At 49.4% G+C, this 17,956-nt stretch overlaps 9 protein-coding genes across 9 annotated transcripts; 5 read left to right on the plus strand and 4 right to left on the minus strand.

Moving 5' to 3' along the window:
- Positions 1-236: 236 nt before the first annotated feature.
- On the plus strand, positions 237-1,379 carry FPRO_01989 (uncharacterized protein; the record flags this gene model as incomplete). Its single annotated transcript, XM_031225350.1, has 1 exon — positions 237-1,379. The coding sequence occupies one exon, from the start codon at positions 237-239 to the stop codon at positions 1,377-1,379; it is 1,143 nt and encodes a 380-aa protein (XP_031074484.1).
- Positions 1,380-1,756: 377 nt separating this feature from the next.
- Positions 1,757-2,699, plus strand: FPRO_01988 (uncharacterized protein; the record flags this gene model as incomplete). The annotated part of the gene is made up of 3 exons (XM_031225361.1): positions 1,757-1,997; positions 2,055-2,128; positions 2,181-2,699. The coding sequence occupies 3 exons, from the start codon at positions 1,757-1,759 to the stop codon at positions 2,697-2,699; spliced, it is 834 nt and encodes a 277-aa protein (XP_031074485.1).
- Positions 2,700-2,965: 266 nt separating this feature from the next.
- On the minus strand, positions 2,966-3,895 carry FPRO_01987 (uncharacterized protein; the record flags this gene model as incomplete). Its single annotated transcript, XM_031225373.1, has 1 exon — positions 2,966-3,895. One exon carries the CDS (start codon positions 3,893-3,895, stop codon positions 2,966-2,968), a length of 930 nt encoding a protein of 309 aa, XP_031074486.1.
- A 1,127-nt stretch (positions 3,896-5,022) lies between these two features.
- On the minus strand, positions 5,023-8,042 carry FPRO_01986 (uncharacterized protein; the record flags this gene model as incomplete). The annotated part of the gene is made up of 4 exons (XM_031225384.1): positions 5,023-6,954; positions 7,003-7,450; positions 7,502-7,651; positions 7,705-8,042. The coding sequence occupies 4 exons, from the start codon at positions 8,040-8,042 to the stop codon at positions 5,023-5,025; spliced, it is 2,868 nt and encodes a 955-aa protein (XP_031074487.1).
- A 543-nt stretch (positions 8,043-8,585) lies between these two features.
- Positions 8,586-8,959, minus strand: FPRO_01985 (uncharacterized protein; the record flags this gene model as incomplete). Its single annotated transcript, XM_031225395.1, has 2 exons — positions 8,586-8,737; positions 8,791-8,959. 2 exons carry the CDS (start codon positions 8,957-8,959, stop codon positions 8,586-8,588), a joined length of 321 nt encoding a protein of 106 aa, XP_031074488.1.
- A 286-nt stretch (positions 8,960-9,245) lies between these two features.
- On the minus strand, positions 9,246-10,844 carry FPRO_01984 (uncharacterized protein; the record flags this gene model as incomplete). The annotated part of the gene is made up of 3 exons (XM_031225406.1): positions 9,246-9,567; positions 9,614-10,685; positions 10,739-10,844. 3 exons carry the CDS (start codon positions 10,842-10,844, stop codon positions 9,246-9,248), a joined length of 1,500 nt encoding a protein of 499 aa, XP_031074489.1.
- An 808-nt stretch (positions 10,845-11,652) lies between these two features.
- FPRO_01983 (uncharacterized protein) lies at positions 11,653-14,295 on the plus strand (the record flags this gene model as incomplete). The annotated part of the gene is made up of 3 exons (XM_031225417.1): positions 11,653-11,713; positions 11,772-13,657; positions 13,705-14,295. The coding sequence occupies 3 exons, from the start codon at positions 11,653-11,655 to the stop codon at positions 14,293-14,295; spliced, it is 2,538 nt and encodes an 845-aa protein (XP_031074490.1).
- A 567-nt stretch (positions 14,296-14,862) lies between these two features.
- On the plus strand, positions 14,863-16,913 carry FPRO_01982 (uncharacterized protein; the record flags this gene model as incomplete). The annotated part of the gene is made up of 4 exons (XM_031225428.1): positions 14,863-14,990; positions 15,169-15,915; positions 15,963-16,665; positions 16,716-16,913. 4 exons carry the CDS (start codon positions 14,863-14,865, stop codon positions 16,911-16,913), a joined length of 1,776 nt encoding a protein of 591 aa, XP_031074491.1.
- Positions 16,914-17,453: 540 nt separating this feature from the next.
- FPRO_01981 (uncharacterized protein) lies at positions 17,454-17,888 on the plus strand (the record flags this gene model as incomplete). Its single annotated transcript, XM_031225439.1, has 2 exons — positions 17,454-17,812; positions 17,861-17,888. 2 exons carry the CDS (start codon positions 17,454-17,456, stop codon positions 17,886-17,888), a joined length of 387 nt encoding a protein of 128 aa, XP_031074492.1.
- Between the last annotated feature and the right edge of the window lie 68 nt (positions 17,889-17,956).

Genomic DNA, 17,956 nt, shown 5'->3' on the forward strand with positions numbered 1-17,956 from the left:
GTGCTGATGGGTTGCCAACATCGGTGGAGAACACCCGTCGGGTGGGAATCAACTCCACCTGCGTTTTGGTGAGGCTGGCTCTAAGGTATTGGTAATGGTCGCTCATGAGGTAGCTGGTCTTTAGCTCATAGGGACTAGCCAAGCATTCGTATTTAGCTAGCTATCAACCGCAACTTTACAGATTCTGTTTCTCTGCCCTCATCTTCTTTGTGTCATTCCACTAAACCTACCCCAATATGAGCCCCAGCGTTCCAACTACGAATCGTGCCTTATGGCTCTCCGCGTTTGACAAGCCTCTAGAGCTCGTTGAACTGCCCGTTCCTGACGCAACACCTGGCTCAGCTGTCATCCAAGTCCTGAACACGGTGGTATTTCCTTATGCCGAAGATATTCACACAGGCAAGCTACCAGTCTTCAACTTGAGCCTCCCCTTGGTACCTCATCCAAGCCATATTGGCCGGGTACAGGCTGTCGGGTCGGATGCCGTATTCGCCAAGCCCGGTGATCTGGTCTTTTTCTCAGCTGCCATTTATGCGCGAGACGACCCCAGCGTGAATATCATCCAGGGCCACCACGGCGGAGAGGGGACCAAAGGCCGCAAGCTCATGCAGGGAGAATGGCGCGACGGCGCTCTCCAGCAGTATCAAAAAGTTCCCCTCGAGAACATATTTGTGTTAGACGAGGACCGGCTATGCAAGAAACTTAGATATACGCCGGCGGACCTTCACGAGATCTCGTTCTACAGTATCTCTGCTGGAGCTTTATTGGAGGGTGCCAACCTACTTGCGGGCGAGACGATTGTACTTGGACCAGCCACTGGAACTTACGGAGGTATCACCTCTGACATGGCACTGGCTCTGGGCGCTAACGTCATTGCCATTGGTCGCAGTGAGACAAAGCTCTCCTACTTGAAGCAACAGCTTGGTAACCACGAGCGTTTCAGCTATGTTGTCATGACGGGAGATGACAAGGCGGATGCAGCTGCAATCCGAAAGGCAAGTCCAGGCGGACGTGGTGTCGAAGTATACAACGATTGGGCATCAGGCAGCTTGAATGGCTCTCCGTACTTCTCGGCCGCCTTACAGGCTGTGCTACCAGAAGGCAGGGTTGTCCTCAGCGGAGCGCCATCCGGGTCAATTTCGGTCCCGTATACGCTCTTGATGCACCAAAACATCAAGATCATTGGCAAGGTCATGGTATCACGAGCAGGAATTGAGTCGACTATCAAGATGGTGAACTCGGGGGTTCTCAAGCTCGGCAAGCGCGGGGGCTCGAGCCATAAGGTATACGGCTTGGAGGAACATCACGAGGCTTTCGAGGATGCGAGGCAAAATAGTGGCTTTAGAGTCTACACAGATATTGCTCCTAACTCGTGGTAGAATTGAGTATACTTCCAAGCTACCATCATATAGTCAGATGTATTGCTGTCAAAAGCATCACTTATCTAGTCGAAAATTACGATCGTGACGGTATCACATATGAAGCAGCAAGCGTGTTGTTTCATGGTCGTGCCACTCGACAGGACTTTATTACCGGTGGGTGCTAGACCAGACCCTTTGCTACCGTTTTGGTGGGGATGCCCACCGGGTCGGATGTTCGGAACCCCACACGGGAAACAGACATGGTCTCAATTAAGCTTGATAAAGTGCAAGCCTCGCCAATTGACATTTTGTTCGGTATCTCTAGTTAGTCAAATTTGAATAAGTGATTAGCCTCCTTCTTGTCCTTCAAATCCAGCCTTAAACTATTGAGCAGAATGTCGTGCGCTGACTGTTACACGGGGCACGACCATCCTGGCCCTGTCTATGGCCGCGAGACCAAACTTCATGGTCATGATGTTTACGTTACAGATCCTCAGACCAAAGTGCTTTCCACAAAAGGACTAATAGTCGTTATGTCGGATGCGTTTGGGTGGAACACGACCAACCTACGTGGTGTAGCAGACAGATATGCGGAGCGGACTGGCTACAGAGTATACGTCCCCGATTTCATGCATGGTGAGTTCATGGGTTCGTTCCATGTCGGATCTTGAAAGCTAATGTTTCTGTTTTCAGGCACCTCTGCGCCCGCATCTATCAAGGCCGTCATTGACAGTGTTCTCAATGAGGGAGGTTTCTGGGGTTGGCTAGTAAAACCGCAAGTTGAGCATATACCCGGCGACAGTGTTATTTCTAACACAGAGAATCAGATGGAACTTGTTAAAGGCGGCATTCGTCATGATCCCTTTCAGTATTCGCAACAAGCCCCAGAAGCGTTACCCTGGTATTCGCAAGTTCATGGACGACCTACGTTGCGATGAAGCAGCGCATCTCAAAGTTGGCGTGGTGGGCTTCTGCTGGGGCGCATACGGCATCACGCATCTAGCCCACGGCGAGGTAGCTGCGAATGGCAAGACAATCATCGACGCAGCTTTCACTGCTCACCCGAGCGAAATCGAGGTTCTCCGAGATATCGAACCTGTGAAGCTGCCCTACAGCTTAGTCATTGGTGATGTTGACTTTGCTTTGCCTTTGAAGGAGGTGCACAAAGCAGCTGAGATTTTGGAAGCAAAGAAGGATCTAGACACCGAGGTCGTGATTATTCCTAATGCAAAGCACGGCTTTGCTGTTAGGGGCAACCCCGATAACAAAGAGGAGAGATATATGGCTGATCAGGCAGAAGATCAAGTAGTCAGATGGTTTACTAAGTACCTAGTTTAGTGGAAGTGGAACTAATATCCAATAGATCTATTTACAAACCATAACTAACAAATTTATTTGTCCCGAATATCCGGCAGTGCTCCCTTTGCCAACATTCTCTCCAGTTTCCTGCTAGACCGTGAGGTGACACCACGCTCGTGACAAGTTCGCCGTTCTAGATTCGCCGAGGACTAAGGCTCGTCAGGTTTATCCCGCGCCCTTGTAGGCCTTCCTTCGCTCTAAGATTTTGATATAGGATAAGAGCTGTCAGATATAAAGTCTCATACCTACTCCCGTAGGAGAAAGGGCACCAGTACCTCAGACAGACCTTCTGAATCCTCTTCAGGAATAAAGTGCCCGCACCCTAACGCCTTGCCACACACATTTTGGGCATACTTCTTCCAGATTTCAAGGGGCCCTTCTGGCTTGTTTTGCAATGACTCGGCAGATACTCCCGCGTTGCCCCAAATTGCCAACATGGGAGCCTGAATCTTATTTCCATCCTGCACATCCTTTTCGTCGTAGGCCTTGTCCAAGAATGCCCCAGCTCTGTAATCCTCACAGGTACTATGGATTCTCGTTTCGCTGCAGTACGCCTTTCTATACTCCTCGAGCGCCCTCTCGTCAAAGTCCTCAAGCGTCTTTTTCCTCGTCCAACTCGCTAGGGTATGTTCCAAGTAGTGCTTGCCATTGTCGGTGCCTTGAATCATGGTCTCGGGAAATGGGTCTGGTTGAGCGAGGAAAAGCCAGTGGTAGGCTTTCAGCCCAGCCGTCACATCGCCAAACCCTTGGAACATTGCTGCGGTCGGGATGATGTCGATTACGACCACCTTTGAGACTGCCTCGGGATGATCAAATGCTAGGCGGTACGCTACTCTGGCGCCGCGATCATGTCCAACGAGGAGGAATTTATCGTATCCTAGCTGTGACATGACGGAGATACAATCGTTGGCCATCAGCCGCTTGGAATAGCCGGATCCGTTGGTGCTTGGAACGGTGGCTGACTCGCCATATCCACGGAGATCTAAGAGAATAATACTAAAGTGAGGGAGAAGGGAGGGTATGACACGGTGATACTCGACGTGTGTCTGAGGGAAACCGTGGAGGAGGAGAAGCGGGGGCTTTGTAGAGTCAATCTTGGTTCGGACGAAGATGGAAACACCATCTGAGTTCTTAATAAATTGGCGAGTGAAGCCTGGCAAAAGGTCGGGGGCCATTGCTGATTAAGACAATTTCTCAATATGCTGGGTAGATAGGATAAAGTCAATTGTGAGTCAGTCGTGAGCTCATGACCTATTCATTATATACGCTAGGCTGTTCGGGAATATCCGAGGACCTCGGTCGTATCGGAGTGGCCCGATCAAACCCCCGTATTAGTAGTAATCCCGCGCGCGATGATTAACCTCCAAGTTCTTAAAAAAGAGGTATGCCATTCTCTTAGTCTCTAGAAACAAATGGATGAATGGCCAGTGTCCTATCTTTCCCATTATATTATAGGTGGAGTCTTAAAACCTATAAGGTAATGTTGCGTTCTCCATAAGCCAAGAGCTTACTGCGTAATAGACTCCCAGCCGTGCTTGTAGTGACTAGTCAATTTGAGGCCGCCTGATCATTGGTGATAAAACCATGGTAGATCCTTGTAATGAATGTATTTATTTATTATCCTGGGTTCTTTTATTCATATTCGACCGGCGTTCCGCAATTTCCACTCTGCAATAACATCGGTCTGCTCTATCATTTTGCCTTGGTCCAGTCTCTTGCCGTTCGACATGATAGGCAGCTACTGCTAACTTTAGAGCCGTATTATAGTATGGATAGTATGTGCTTAAAACCCTTTTGCAATAGTAAAACCAAAAACAGAGACAATAATAGAGTTCATGCGTTTTTCCACAGTCAGACGGTAAGTTCGCAGTTAGAACACCTGGCGGACTAACTCAATTGAGCATCATGATAGTTTGCCAGACATTGAGATTCGCGAAAAGGTTTGGAGCGGTTTCTGGGAGGATTCTGCGAGGTCTTCATCATTTTAGATTGTTACCCCTAGCCTGGACGGGACGATGTCTGTTGGCTTAGCTATCGGTCAGATCAAAAAACCGGGATCGCTGTTAGTGGCAACCTGAATAACAAGAACTGGGACTCGGCTGGTCAGGCAGAAGATCAATTAGTTAGATAGTTTGCTAATTATTTATTGTCAAGGGAGTTGAATAGCATTCTCTTAACGACCTCCTAGCTGTTTCTATAACCTTTACATATCCCGGCTATCCTTCTATATTTACACTGTAAGTTGTGATAACAGAAAAGCTTGAACTAAAAGGGAAATACCACGGAACCACTACTTGTCGCCTCAAGAAAGCCTTCCCTTTGCCAATACTTGTTCCAGCTCCTCATCAGAAAGAAAGTCACTGTTAAACCGTTGGGTAACTTCCCGCTCCTGACGAGCTCGTCGTTCTGCATGTGCCGACGATTCAGCCTCGTCAGTTTCGTCCACCACTCCCATGGGCCTTTTTCCTTTTCGTCGCTCTGACATAGTAGAGGGATTCGCACGGCCGTCGCCGTCTGGAGTGTTGCCTGGGTCTTGCACTGTTCCTTCACGTGTTGGTATGTGTACTGATTCAGTCGTTCTCTCTGATGGCCTGGGTGTTCTCGCTGTAGCATCATTCGCCTGCTCGACCCCGGAGTAGAAGGGTGTTGAAGACAATCCGTCATACTCACCTTCTTCCTCTTTGAGTAATGTGCTACTCAGCGGAGCCTGGTATAAATGTCTTATAAAAGGTCGATTTGAGGTAGAGTCCAGAGATCCAGTATTCTGATCCTTGGCCCAACCCGTGGTAACATGCTTCCACTTGGATAGCAATCCAAACCCCCGATACTGCCGTAGCTGCCGCTTGAAGTTCTGAAAGTGATCCGTGAGACGACTGATGTCGTCTGAAGTATGAATGGCAAAGTTCCAACCTTTTCTGAACTCATCTTCAGGGGATAGTGAGGTTCCCCACCGACCAATGTCGCTGGGATCCTCGTCAAAGTTGAACATGAGAACATGAAACTCAGGTGGACAAGAGAAGAGAGCTTGTGGAATACCTCGTTGCGCTAGTGATGAATCGAGGATAAATACGCACATAGCCGCTTGGAAATATGTGACCACAGCGGTCCTCGTGACGACGATCAACTCCCTATTCAATGTTTTCATTGTTTTCAACCCCCTATCGTCTGTCCATGGCCATTCAGTCCGTTCCAAGAGATTCGGTCGAAGTTTCAAATCCTCCCGACTGGCTAGTTGATCCAAGGTTGATGATACACGGATAAATGAAACATCTGCTTCATTCCTCCCAATCTTGTATATGGAATGCAGCTTACGCACAAATTTCCTTGTGTTGGGTTGTGCACATGCCTGCAAGACTCGGCCATGTAGCTTCGGGTCAGCATCGTCCGATGCAACTGTCGGTAAGGTCTTCCAAACGTAGTTGATTTCCGAACGTCGTGCTCTATTTGGCGTATCAGTCCGAAGGCAAAAGTTATAAAGACAAGCATTCAAATTATCCTCGGCCGACATATGGAGAAGGCCGCGGAATGATTCCAGGTCTTCAACTAGCGGCGCCTCATCCAGTTGTCTGATGCGCGAAAGGGGTCCAGCTGGGTGCCGCATGGAGTCTTGAACAAGTTTCTTCGAGATCGCTAGATGAGTCAATTCTCTCGTCGGCTTCCATCCTGGACTGAGATAGAATTTCGCTACCACAACGACATAGAAAACCTCTTCTGGATTGAGTATCTCAGTCATGTTGCGATCAGTATCTGTCCACATGAGCTCCAAATCATTCAGTACTTGGCCCTTCACAAGACAGGGACGCTCTAAACTGTCCATAAGAGCCGATATTAGATCTCTTGTCTCCAAGTCCGTGGTGGCTGTCCGTAGAAAGTATTCGACATTGTGGTGGGTGATAACTAGACCGATGCACTGGGACTCAACAAATCTAGCGTCTCGGAAGACCCCAAGGGCGCAGTCGAATTCGCATAGAGGGTCTCGCACTGGCTGGGCTTTTGCGTCATGGCTCTTTTCAAAAATACTGGAAATCCATGATCTGACATTTCCAGCCTTGGACAAGATATCGTCATCGCGCCTCAAGCTTTCTGAGTCGATGGGTGCCAACTTCTGAAGGCTATGTGCAATACCCTCGCGGTAGATGTCCCGCGCCCAATCAGCGATATAGTCGATGATGAGAAGTAGTTGAAGCGCACCATTCAGGGAGTCGACTTCGCCACTCCAAAGGCGAACTACTCGCTGTAGAAATGTTAGACTATAAGTTTGTTTCATGTGCTCTGTACTTACATAAGACATCCCATCATGGGTAGCGTGGATGTAGGCGGCGAATACTCTCCACTCCTCGCCTCTGTAGGATAGGAACCACACAAGTGGACCTCCATCCCATTCCCTCCCTTCATTAGTAGCCTGTGCTAGTTCGTGTTGTATAGACAGGAGCTCTCGAATAGCGAAGGCAGTCTGAACCTGGTTATTGGCGAAACCATCAGTGCTCTTCTCGGATTTTGCCTCAATGACGAGAAAGGGAAACACAAGAGGGTCCCCGTCAATTCTGAACGGGCTACTCCTGATATCCTCGGCATAGTGTAGTAGCCGAGAGAACCTTTCAGTGACTTGGAGTCCATAAACACGATCAGGGCGATGTTCGCGTCTTGGGAGTTCGGCCCGTAGTTCACTTGAGTAGATTATTGCTTCTTCAGCTCTATCGTCGAACAAAGGGCTAATTCCTTGCTCTGGTCTATGGAGATGAACTTAGTTCAGACTTGGCAAGGATACACAATACACTCACATATCTCGTGACAAGTTATTGGGATTACATGTGCAGGGCTGGCGTCTCCTTTGCCGAGCCCTGAGAGAATTAGCATCGCCCTCCTCAGCGGGTTGAGTGCCTGGTTCGACTTCTTGCTCAGAGCGCCAAAGCCGGCCGCGGCAATTCCGACTTATGCAGTAATTAGCAATCTTGTCAAGAATGAAGAGCTCGAAGGGACTTACCACGCAATCTCTACAGAAAATCGGGCCATGACTTCAGATTCGAGTGCTAACCGCCATCCGCTTTCATTCTTCCTGCTCCCCAAGCAGCGTTTGGCGCTCTCTGCAATACGCTTTGCGCGCCGCTGAACCTGGTGCCTCCATGGGAAGCGTGTGAAATCTGCGGATATGCTCTCGCGGTATTCTGAGTAGTCTGTTCTACCAAGTTGTCGGATATGGTCAAAGATGGTGTTGCAATTGCTCGGCCACTGAGGATTGGGGATTGAGTCAATTGGCCCATCAAAAATGATGTTGTACTTTTTCATCAGCTGTCGCTGAATCTCCCGTTGATTGGGTGGCATTGTGAATTCAGAAGCGCCGTAGATTGTAAAATAAAATTGCAATTATTTGTGTGGTGTTTCTATGGATTTTGGTGTAGCTAAGTACATTGTGTTGGGCCTCAGCCAACGGCCGGCTGAGATGCTCCGCCCATGCTGGTGTTTCACTTGTCGCGCGCGTAGATGTGCATATGCAGTTGGTTGTGCAAGTAAATGTAATAAACTGGGATAATTACTCAGTCAAGGCAGAAACAGCATTTTATTTTGCTGCCAAACAGGGGATGGAAACAGCCAGAAACTCAATTTAGTTGGTGTTGGCCAGGCTGAATGACACAGCCATGGTCGCGGCCATGGGTAATGGTCACATTAACAAGGCGTACTCGGAGCTCCCCAGTAAATGTTTCGTCAATTCATTGCCATAAAAACAAGTCGCTATCTGATGTATCTGTTGCCCGTTTCCACTTCCGTATCCCCACTGCCTCGTACGTCATTCCCCAGCCTCATTTGTTCATTTGTCGTGTTATTGTTGCATGTCGCGTGACTGTCGTCAATTGATGCACAACGCGATTAGGGGACGGGGGTGTAGTCAGAGTTGCGCATGTGAGACTTGCGGTTGGAGAAGAGGTAGTAGACGATCATTCCGACGATGGGGAAGAGGAAGACAACAAGGCACCAGAGGATCTTGTGCGAGACGGGGCGGTTCGACTGGAGGACCTCGACTGTACCTTTGTTAGCACCATTAAAAACATGAGGGAGATATGGGCATACGTACTCCAGACAAGGATATCGAGAACCAAGACGATGAAACCGATAATTCCACCACCAGTTCCGTAGTGCCAGGGCTCAGCGCCAGTGACGGTGACCTCGTCAGCGATGGGGGCAGCAAAGGCAAGCGTAGCAAGCCAGAGCTGGAGGAAGGCGAAGACGGCGTTGTTGAGCATTTTGACTGTCACTTTTTGCAGTATTGATTGGCGATTTGATTGAGAGAAAGCGTTGATACAGAAGAAGAGGGGAAAGGAAGAGGAGAGAAGCCTTTTTGAGAGGAATCAAGCTTACGACGAGACCGGGCACATGATACACTCACATTGACGTCATTGATAGCAGCGGCAGCCTAAAACGTCAGATTCACTCTCGACCAATCAATCGTCGATCATGTCATTAGATCGACGATCGACGATGCTTGTTTTGATTACTAACAGCTCTTATCTTATCTCAACATTCCAGTCATTATTCCTTCTCCTCAACATCGGACTTCTCCAGAGCAACAGCCTGAGACGGCACTGCATCTTCACCATCAAAGATAACCGCCATTTGCTCCAACGTGTGTCCACGTGTTTCGGGATAAGTAAAATAGACAACGAAGATGAAGATGAACAGAATCACAGCAAACACAATGTAGTACCTCCATTGAATCGCGTCGAGAGCAATGGCGTTGACGAAGCTGTTGAAGAAGATTGACGCGACGGTTGTGCACCAAGCAACCGTGAGGCCCCGAGATCGGAGAGAGAATTGCCAGATCTCGCAAGGATAAGCGACAAGGAATGGTGTTCTAAATATGTTAGCTGTGACAGTGTCGAGACATGAGTGAAACTTACAGTCCAACGTCATATCCTGCAAAGAAGAGGAATAGGAACGGCACAACAGCCAATCCCACTGATGAAGCACCAGACTTGGCAAATGAGGCGCTGAGGGCAGTGACGACAACGAACGATAGAAACATGACTGTCGCCGAAGTCAAGAACAGGAATCGTCGACCAAGTCGATCAACGCTGACTGCTGCGGCTGTAGCCCAGAGAAGATTCCAAACGTTGAGGCATGCAGAGATCAGAGTCTGCTCCGTCGTAGTCTTGAGACCAACTGAGGTCAAAACAAGGGGCAGATAATACGAAACAACTCCATTGCCCGCCCACTGCGCAACGAAACCAAGCGTGACCGAGATGAACAAGCGATGTCGGTTTCCCTTGGTCTTGAACATATCGAGATAAGAGGCACTGTTCGCCGCATCCTTCTCAGCAGTGATAGCAGCCTCAATCTCCATCATCTGCGTGCTCACAATAGGATCATCCCTGTTGCCACCGGCATGATATCTCGCAATGACATCCGTAGCTTCTTCAAGTCTTCCAACGCTAACATACCATCTCGGACTCTCGGGCGCCATCAGAAAACCCGGAAGAGCACAGAGCGGCAGGAAGATCTGTAGCAGGACAGGAATACGCCAGGACCAATCATTAGGAATAACACGACACGCAAAAGTAACCCATCCACAGATCGTACCGCCGACATACCACCCACACATAAACAACGCACTCGCAATAGATCTATGCGAAGGATACGCGATCTCATTAATCAACACAGGCGCAGAGTTTCCCAAGAAGCCAGCTGCGAAACCAATAAAGAGTCGAGCGTACGTAAAGGCTTTCTCGTTGGGTGCACCAGCTTGCATGCCGACACCGATTATGAGGAAGAAGTAGCCTGCGTAGAGACCTGGTTTGCGGCCGTAGCGGTTGGAGCACCATGCTGCGAGGGGTGTGCTGAGTCCGTTGCCGAGCCAGTAGATTGCAGTCATCCAGCCGAGATATGCTCCGGTGGGGTGGTGCATGAATGTGTTCCAGGTGTTGAGGGCGAGGATGGAGCCCATGAGTCCGCCGTCGTAGCCGTTTGCTGAGGCTGTGGAGAAGTTGATTAGTGGGAGGGTTTGGGTGTTTGTGTTGGGGACTTACAGAAGAGTACGAGGGATAGGATGATGGCGTTGAGCTTGATCAAGTGGCTTGTCTTCCACCATGGTTGATGGGACGGCCCATGGCCAACTTCAGCGACGGTGCCCATATCGACTGCGTATAGTTATGACCACTTTGACTCTCGTAGGCAGAAAGGAATAGAAAAAGATATTGAAGGTCAGCCCCAAGAGATAATTGAACACTTGATGTCAAAGGCCTGTGCCGATCATTTACCACGTATCCTGGTGAGGATATTCAGGAGTCTATATACTCCTCCCATACGCGTCTCTGACGAACGAAAAAAAACCCACCAAAATACTCCATACCATTTAAAGTGTCACATGGCACACTAAGCTCTGTCAAACCCCAGAGTAAATTCTGCCCATGGGGAATCAGACGTTTTCGCGTCTCCCCATACCGCTAGAAAATTACAAGGGCGGCGTCGCATTGCGGAGATTTGCTGGTGGGGACTTCACGTAACGAATTTGGACAAGTCTGTTGTGAAGCGGAGAATTGAGATTTGGCTGTGAGCTCAGTCTGCCGAGCTTGGTGGTTTGGTGGGGGCGTATTTCTCCGCCCCTTGTCACGGACGCGGCAGATGATTTCGAAGGGAATTCGGGAAGGAGAATCGACGCATCATGCAAGAAATTCTTCGAAATGTGGATAGCTTGCATGATAGAAGTGATCATCGGTGCAGTCTTGGATAAAAGGTGGATTGACTGTAACTCTGGCGGAGAATTAGGTCTCATGATGGAGCACGATGTTGAGAATGCTAGATCACGATCATGCTCATGAACTATATAGCTCACTGACATTTTTGGTTAGTAAATAGCACTTCTATTCGAGCTAAAGTCCTTTCCTTGTCAATTGTCAATCACATCATCGTTTAATCAACAACTGAGATGAGGTATCCCAGAATGGATGTCGAGGCCCTCATACAACAACTGACCCTCGAGGAAAAGATCCAGCTCACAGCCGGTAAGTCATCAAAAAGTTATGTCCCAATGACTAAGATCAATATTAACTCTATCTCAAGGAGTCGGTTGGTGGCACACAGCAGAAATTAAACGCCTCTCGATACCCCCAATCCGCCTATCAGACGGTCCCAACGGCGTGCGAGGTACTCACTTCTTCGACAGCACCCCATCATCATGTCTTCCCTGTGGCACCGCCCTCGGCGCAACATGGAACACTGATCTAATCCACCGCCTTGGGCAATTACTCTCTGACGAAGCTCACGCCAAAGGTGCTCATGTTCTTCTTGGTCCCACCGTTAATATCCAGAGAGGACCGTTAGGCGGGAGAGGCTTTGAGTCTTTCTCTGAAGATCCTATCCTCTCGGGTATTTTAGCAGGGAATTATGTGCGTGGTGTGCAGAAGAATGGCGTTTCTGCTACGATGAAGCATTTTGCCTGTAATGATATGGAAAGCGCGAGAATGGCTGTTGATGTACAAGTCACGGAACGGGCCTTGAGGGAGGTTTATCTTCTCCCGTTTATGATTGCTGTGGAGATGGCCAGTCCGAGGGTATTCATGACGGCGTATAACAAGGTCAATGGTACCCATGCACCAGACAATCATCACTTGCTGCAGGATATCTTGCGCGATGAGTGGAAGTGGGAGGGATTAGTTGTCAGCGACTGGTTCGGCACGTACAGTACAACTGAGGCTATCAACGCGGGACAAGATCTCGAAATGCCGGGTCCTACAAGATGGCGCGGTGAGACTTTGGTGCATGCTGTTACATCAAACAAGGTCAAAAGGTCGACCTTGGATGAGCGTGTAAGAAATGTCTTGAAACTGGTCAAGCATTCTATCGAGAACACCAGCATCCGTCCAAACGCGCCGGAGACTCAGCTTCAGAGTGATGAGAACACTCGTCTTCTTCGAGAAGCTGCTGCAGAGTCTGTGGTACTGCTCAAGAATGAGAAGGGAGTTCTGCCACTTGATCTGACGAAAAGGGTCGCGGTCATTGGACCCAACGCGGATATCAGCACTTATTGTGGCGGTGGAAGTGCAAGTCTTCGAGCGTACCATACTGTTTCGCCATTGGAGGGCATCAAGGGTATTGCGAAGGATGTTTCCTTCACCAAGGGTCTTTATGGTCATCGATCACTACCGCAAATCGGCAAGCTGTTGAAGACGGTTGATGAACAGCGTCAAGGATTCACTCTTCGTATATACAACGATCCGCCTCCCACGTCCGGACCAGATACACGCAAGGTCCTGGAAACGAGGATTTTGGATGACTCGAATATCTGGTTCGTGGACTACGAGCATCCAGCACTAGAACAGATCTGGTACGCTGAGATGGAGGGTGTCTTGACTCCCGAGAACTCAGGCGAATGGGACTTTGGTCTTTGTGTCCATGGTACCGGGGAACTCTTCATCGATGGCGAGTTGGTAGTCTCGAATGTCACCGACCAAAAGCCAGGCAGTTCATTCCTTGGTTGCGGCACTGTCGAGAAAACAGGATGCAAGATGCTGGAAGGCGGTAAGAGTTACAACGTCGTCGTGCGCTGGGGCTGCGACAAGACCTCAGATCTCAAAGTCTCTGGAGTCGTCGACTTTGGCCAAGGCGGTATGCGCCTCGGAGGCTGCCCCAGACTCGAACCGTGGCAGGCACTCCAAGACGCTGTTGAGTTGGCCAAGAGCGTTGACCAAGTCGTTCTTTGCGTCGGAACAAGTGGAGAATGGGAGAGTGAAGGTCAAGATCGCACAAACATGTCTCTGCCTCCTGGTAGCGATGACCTGATCTCCGCAGTTTTGCAAGCAAATCCTAATACAGTGGTACTAATTCAGAGTGGCACGCCTGTTTCGATGCCTTGGGTGGACCAAGCTAGCACTATTGCGCAAGCGTGGTTTGGTGGTAATGAGGCTGGTAATGGAATCGCGGATGTGCTATTCGGTGCTACGAACCCTGTAAGTCAACACCAGTCACATACCGTTGATTTCGCTAACAGCTCTAGTCTGGCAAACTGCCAATCACGATGCCCCGACGCGTGGCAGATAATCCTAGTGCCTTGAGCTTCCGGTCAGAGGGAGGTCGCGTTCTGTACAGTGAAGACGTGCATGTCGGCTATCGCTGGTACGACACGCTTGACATTGAACCCTTGTTCCCATTTGGGCATGGTTTGTCTTATACTACCTTTGAGCTTTCTGATCTTCGTGTCGAAGAGCATCGGGAGCCTGAGAGCAAGATGTTGACAGTGAGTGTGAACGTGAGCAACACTGGCTCGCGCTCCGGCGCTGCTGTCGTGCAAGTCTACGTCAAGCCACCGCATCCAACACCGCTTACTGCGTCTGCTCTTGACACGATCACGAGATCCAGCAAGGAGCTCAAGGGCTTTGCCAAGATCAATCTGGACCTAGGAGCGAGTGGTGTCGCAACGATTGAGCTGGATTTGCTACGTGCGACGAGTTACTGGAGTGAGAGGGAGGATTATTGGTGCAGTGACGCCGGAGATTATACCGTGTTAGTGGGTATGAGCAGTAGGTGTGAATTTCTGGAGAAGACGTTTACGGTTCAGAGCGCGACGACGTGGCGGGGACTTCGGTGATGAGAGTCAACTACCCTATATGTTATGAAACACCATTTTTTTATTCTGTTATTAGACAGTGATTGATCTGATAATCCATTAAATGAAAACTTAGATCTTTTGGTTCCATTGAAGTGTTAATATTGTGAGGTCAATTTACTTCCATCTCATATTTTGGACAAATATATTGCATGAAGGTCATACATGACTTGTTTATGCTGATCAAGCAGATGATGAAAATGTCACAGCCAAGACATTGATGGTTTCACAACACACAACTTGCATCGTAGCGGAATATTGTAATGAGTCGAATTTTGATAATTTCTCAATAGTTCAAACTCACGCCAAGCCGAATTGATGCACGTCGATTAATCTGATCGGTAGACATCGTCGTTTTTGCCGAATCCTCGGAAGTTCTCCACCAACTTAGGCGTAGAATTGCGGCTCCGACAAAAACGAACTAACGAAAAAGTCCAAGCGGCACATGACGCTCACTGACCACTCCAGCGGGCCATGGTTAACTCCGTAGTCTTGTATTTCTCCGCCTCATCAACCCCAGAAACTGACCCGACTGGGCGGCTACCTATCATGGCAGACCCCAGCACGTCACTATTGTCAACCGACAATGAAGCTGATGAGTCTATCACAGCTCGCGGAGAAAAGGCGAGACAATTGAGCACCAGGGCATGTGATGCGTGTCGTGCTCGGCGGAGGAAGTGCGTGTTCCCGAGGGATGGTGCAGGAACAGCGTCACATTGCGTTGGGTGTTCGAGACTGCATATTCAGTGTAGCTTTGACATACCGACAAGGCCTAGAGGTCCAAAGAGAAGAAGGTAGCTATATTGGACTATTGGTATTGTCGCGTCATATGAGAGCCTGGCTAACAACTATCAGGACTCAGCCACCAGCAGTTATTTCTCCAGAGTTACACGTCGAGAGCCCGACTCACTATGAAGAAGAAGACACGCTCCCTGCAGAAGTACCGACACCTCTTGGCAATTCCCATTTGACTCTGACATTTGGATCATCGCCAAATGCGCCATCACCAAGCTGTCCACCCGTTCACAGCCATGTCGCGCACTTCAACCCGTCTCAAAATGTCGAGTTATTTGAGCATCAGTTCCAAACCGATGAGATCTGTCCTCGGAGTTTGTTCATGACCATCATGACTGATTACATCGACCATCTATACCCCCTCGTTCCTGTTGTTCACCTTCCCACGTTCCGCGCCGACTTGGCGACGAACAAAGATGCCACCGACCTCGACACCCTACTGCTCTTCGTATCAATAGTCTCGTTGACTGTAGGCTTGCTGCCATCGAAATTTGACAGTTACCACGCTCTAGCAGCTCGCTTTGGTACACGGACGGCTATGATCAGCCACTGCTCACAGATGTGCATCCGTCTTCGGCCAGCTGATTACTGGGACCATATCAGCCATCGGAAATGGGCTACTGCATATTGCCTCTCGATCGGAGCGTTTCAAGTTGGACAGATCAACCAAAGCCGCATGTTCGAAGCGGAGTCCATGCAGCTTGCGAGACTATTGGGTATGCACCTTGTGTCGGAGTACGAGGGATTGAATCCTATTGAGACTCAATTACGGAAGAAGTCATTCTGGCTACAGCTTTACACTTTTGCGTAAGCCCGCCACTATCGACCACTGATCTTGACTGACAAACAGGCAGGCACTCCAAGATACAGCCAGGGAGATGCAACTACTTGACATATCTCGACAACTATACCATTCGAGATGTTAATTTCGCTGCATTAGAGCCTCTCAACATCGTCGACGAGAACATAACCGAGACAGGAATTGTCGGCCAGCTTCCATCAACACCATCCGTTGGGCTACCGAACAACGCCGACTCAGCAGAGGATGCGCCTTTTCACTCCACAACTGTCTTCATCATGGCATCTCGCGCGTTCCTATTGGGCATGCGGGAGGCCATGGTCAATGACGGTTGCAACTGCGGGTTCGGTAGATCTCCAGAGGAGCGTCTGTCGAAGCTGAAAGATCTCCTTGATCAACTCAGATACATCCTGGACGGGCTGCCAACGCACATGCGCCAATGGGGACCAGGTGACAACTATCAACCTTTTGACAGTAGTGATAGGCGGCAAGGTGCTTTTACTGAGGCTCATGTCGAGCATTTGCAGAATGAGAGTACCAGAGCCAACTTACATGTAAGTCATTTATGGCTACAGAACTTTCTGCTTGATAAAATGGATGTTGCTTTGCAAGAGATGAAGGACCGCGAGGGAGATGATGCGTACATCACAACGCAACTGAAGCAAAACTGGAGGGACCGCGAAGATGTAGCCCGCCAACTTCTGCACATCCTCCACAGCATCCCCCATGCCTACCTAGAGCCCAACGGCCTATATCTCGTAAGTCGCGTCTCACCATCTGGTCAGCAAGTGCTCAAACCTTTTTGTAGATCTACAAAGTCCGCAGCGTTGCGAGTTCCCTGCTGAACTGCCCCTTCGAGATGGACAGGCAGCTTTCCCGTCGGGTTTCGGAGTACATCCAGGAGTTCACAAAAGTGCTGTCGTACCTGGACCGGAGCGAGATTGTCAACACAGACGGCTTGAGGAGCTGGATAGACGAGGGCCAGCATGTGAACCATGCCACTTAGAGACGACCATCTGCCTCTGGTATCTTGTTGAACTTCCTCTCGCAATTTGAGACCGAGGTTGCAAAAGGTCTGGAGATTTGTGTTCAAGTCGTTGTTTTGGGTGAAAATCCGGGAAGTTGTCTTTTTAACTTCAATCAATTCCGTGCAGAAGCTTTATTCGACGGAAAACCTATTCCTGATTACGTCCGAATCTCCAACAAGCGTTTCCGCCCAACGCCACCAATCCGTCTAACTTGTCCTGCCAGTCATCTCGCCTATCGACTTATCTTTACGCCAATCAACTCCAGCCTTTTCGCCAAAAGTAAGATCCTAGGCAACAGTGAGGGCAAGGAGTATATTTATAGGTTTCCTTTACCTACATGGCCTCAGGGCTGAAGCCTCTTTTAAACTCCCAACCTTATCACAGTAGAGTCAAACGAAACGAACCCCGCTGACACAGCTATAGATAGATACCTGTGCATCTGCAGTCATGTGGCCATTGCATTCTGCGCATTCTTAGCTCTCCAGTTCGAACAAAGTCGCCCAATCAAGTCTGGCAGAATGAAGCCCTTCAATCTCCTCATTGCCTTCATCGGTCTATCAATCAACCGCGTCTCAGCAACCTGCTTCTTTAGCGGCGCCAAATGGAATAACCGCACCGCTGCACGTATGCACGCCTTCAGCGCGTGTAAAGGCGATGGCGTCAACCGCGGTGTTTTCCAAGTCGAGTTTGCTGCTAAGCAAAAGATCACCACGTGCGTTCAGTATTCTGCCACGCAGAGGATTGTGTTCACGATTGAGAACCGCGGCGTCGAGAAACCCACGAAACTTGATCAAGATCACTGCGTTGGGGGTCTTCACCACGAGATCCTTGAATGTGCTCGAGGCGGGAGCTCAAAATCTGGCCAGTGGCGTTTCAGGTGAGTCTTGCCTGGTCCTGGATTGTGACTTGACTGATAGGGTGGTAGAGCCGACCCAAATAAGGGCATCTGCTAAGAAGCTCGGCCAAAATAACCCGTGCCTATGTTTGGGTTGTGAAGTTGGCATTTGGAACTCAGTGTATC

This window comes from Fusarium proliferatum (assembly GCF_900067095.1).
Source record: "Fusarium proliferatum ET1 genome assembly, contig: FPRO_scaffold001, whole genome shotgun sequence".
Classification (NCBI taxonomy): Eukaryota; Fungi; Ascomycota; class Sordariomycetes; order Hypocreales; family Nectriaceae; genus Fusarium; species Fusarium proliferatum.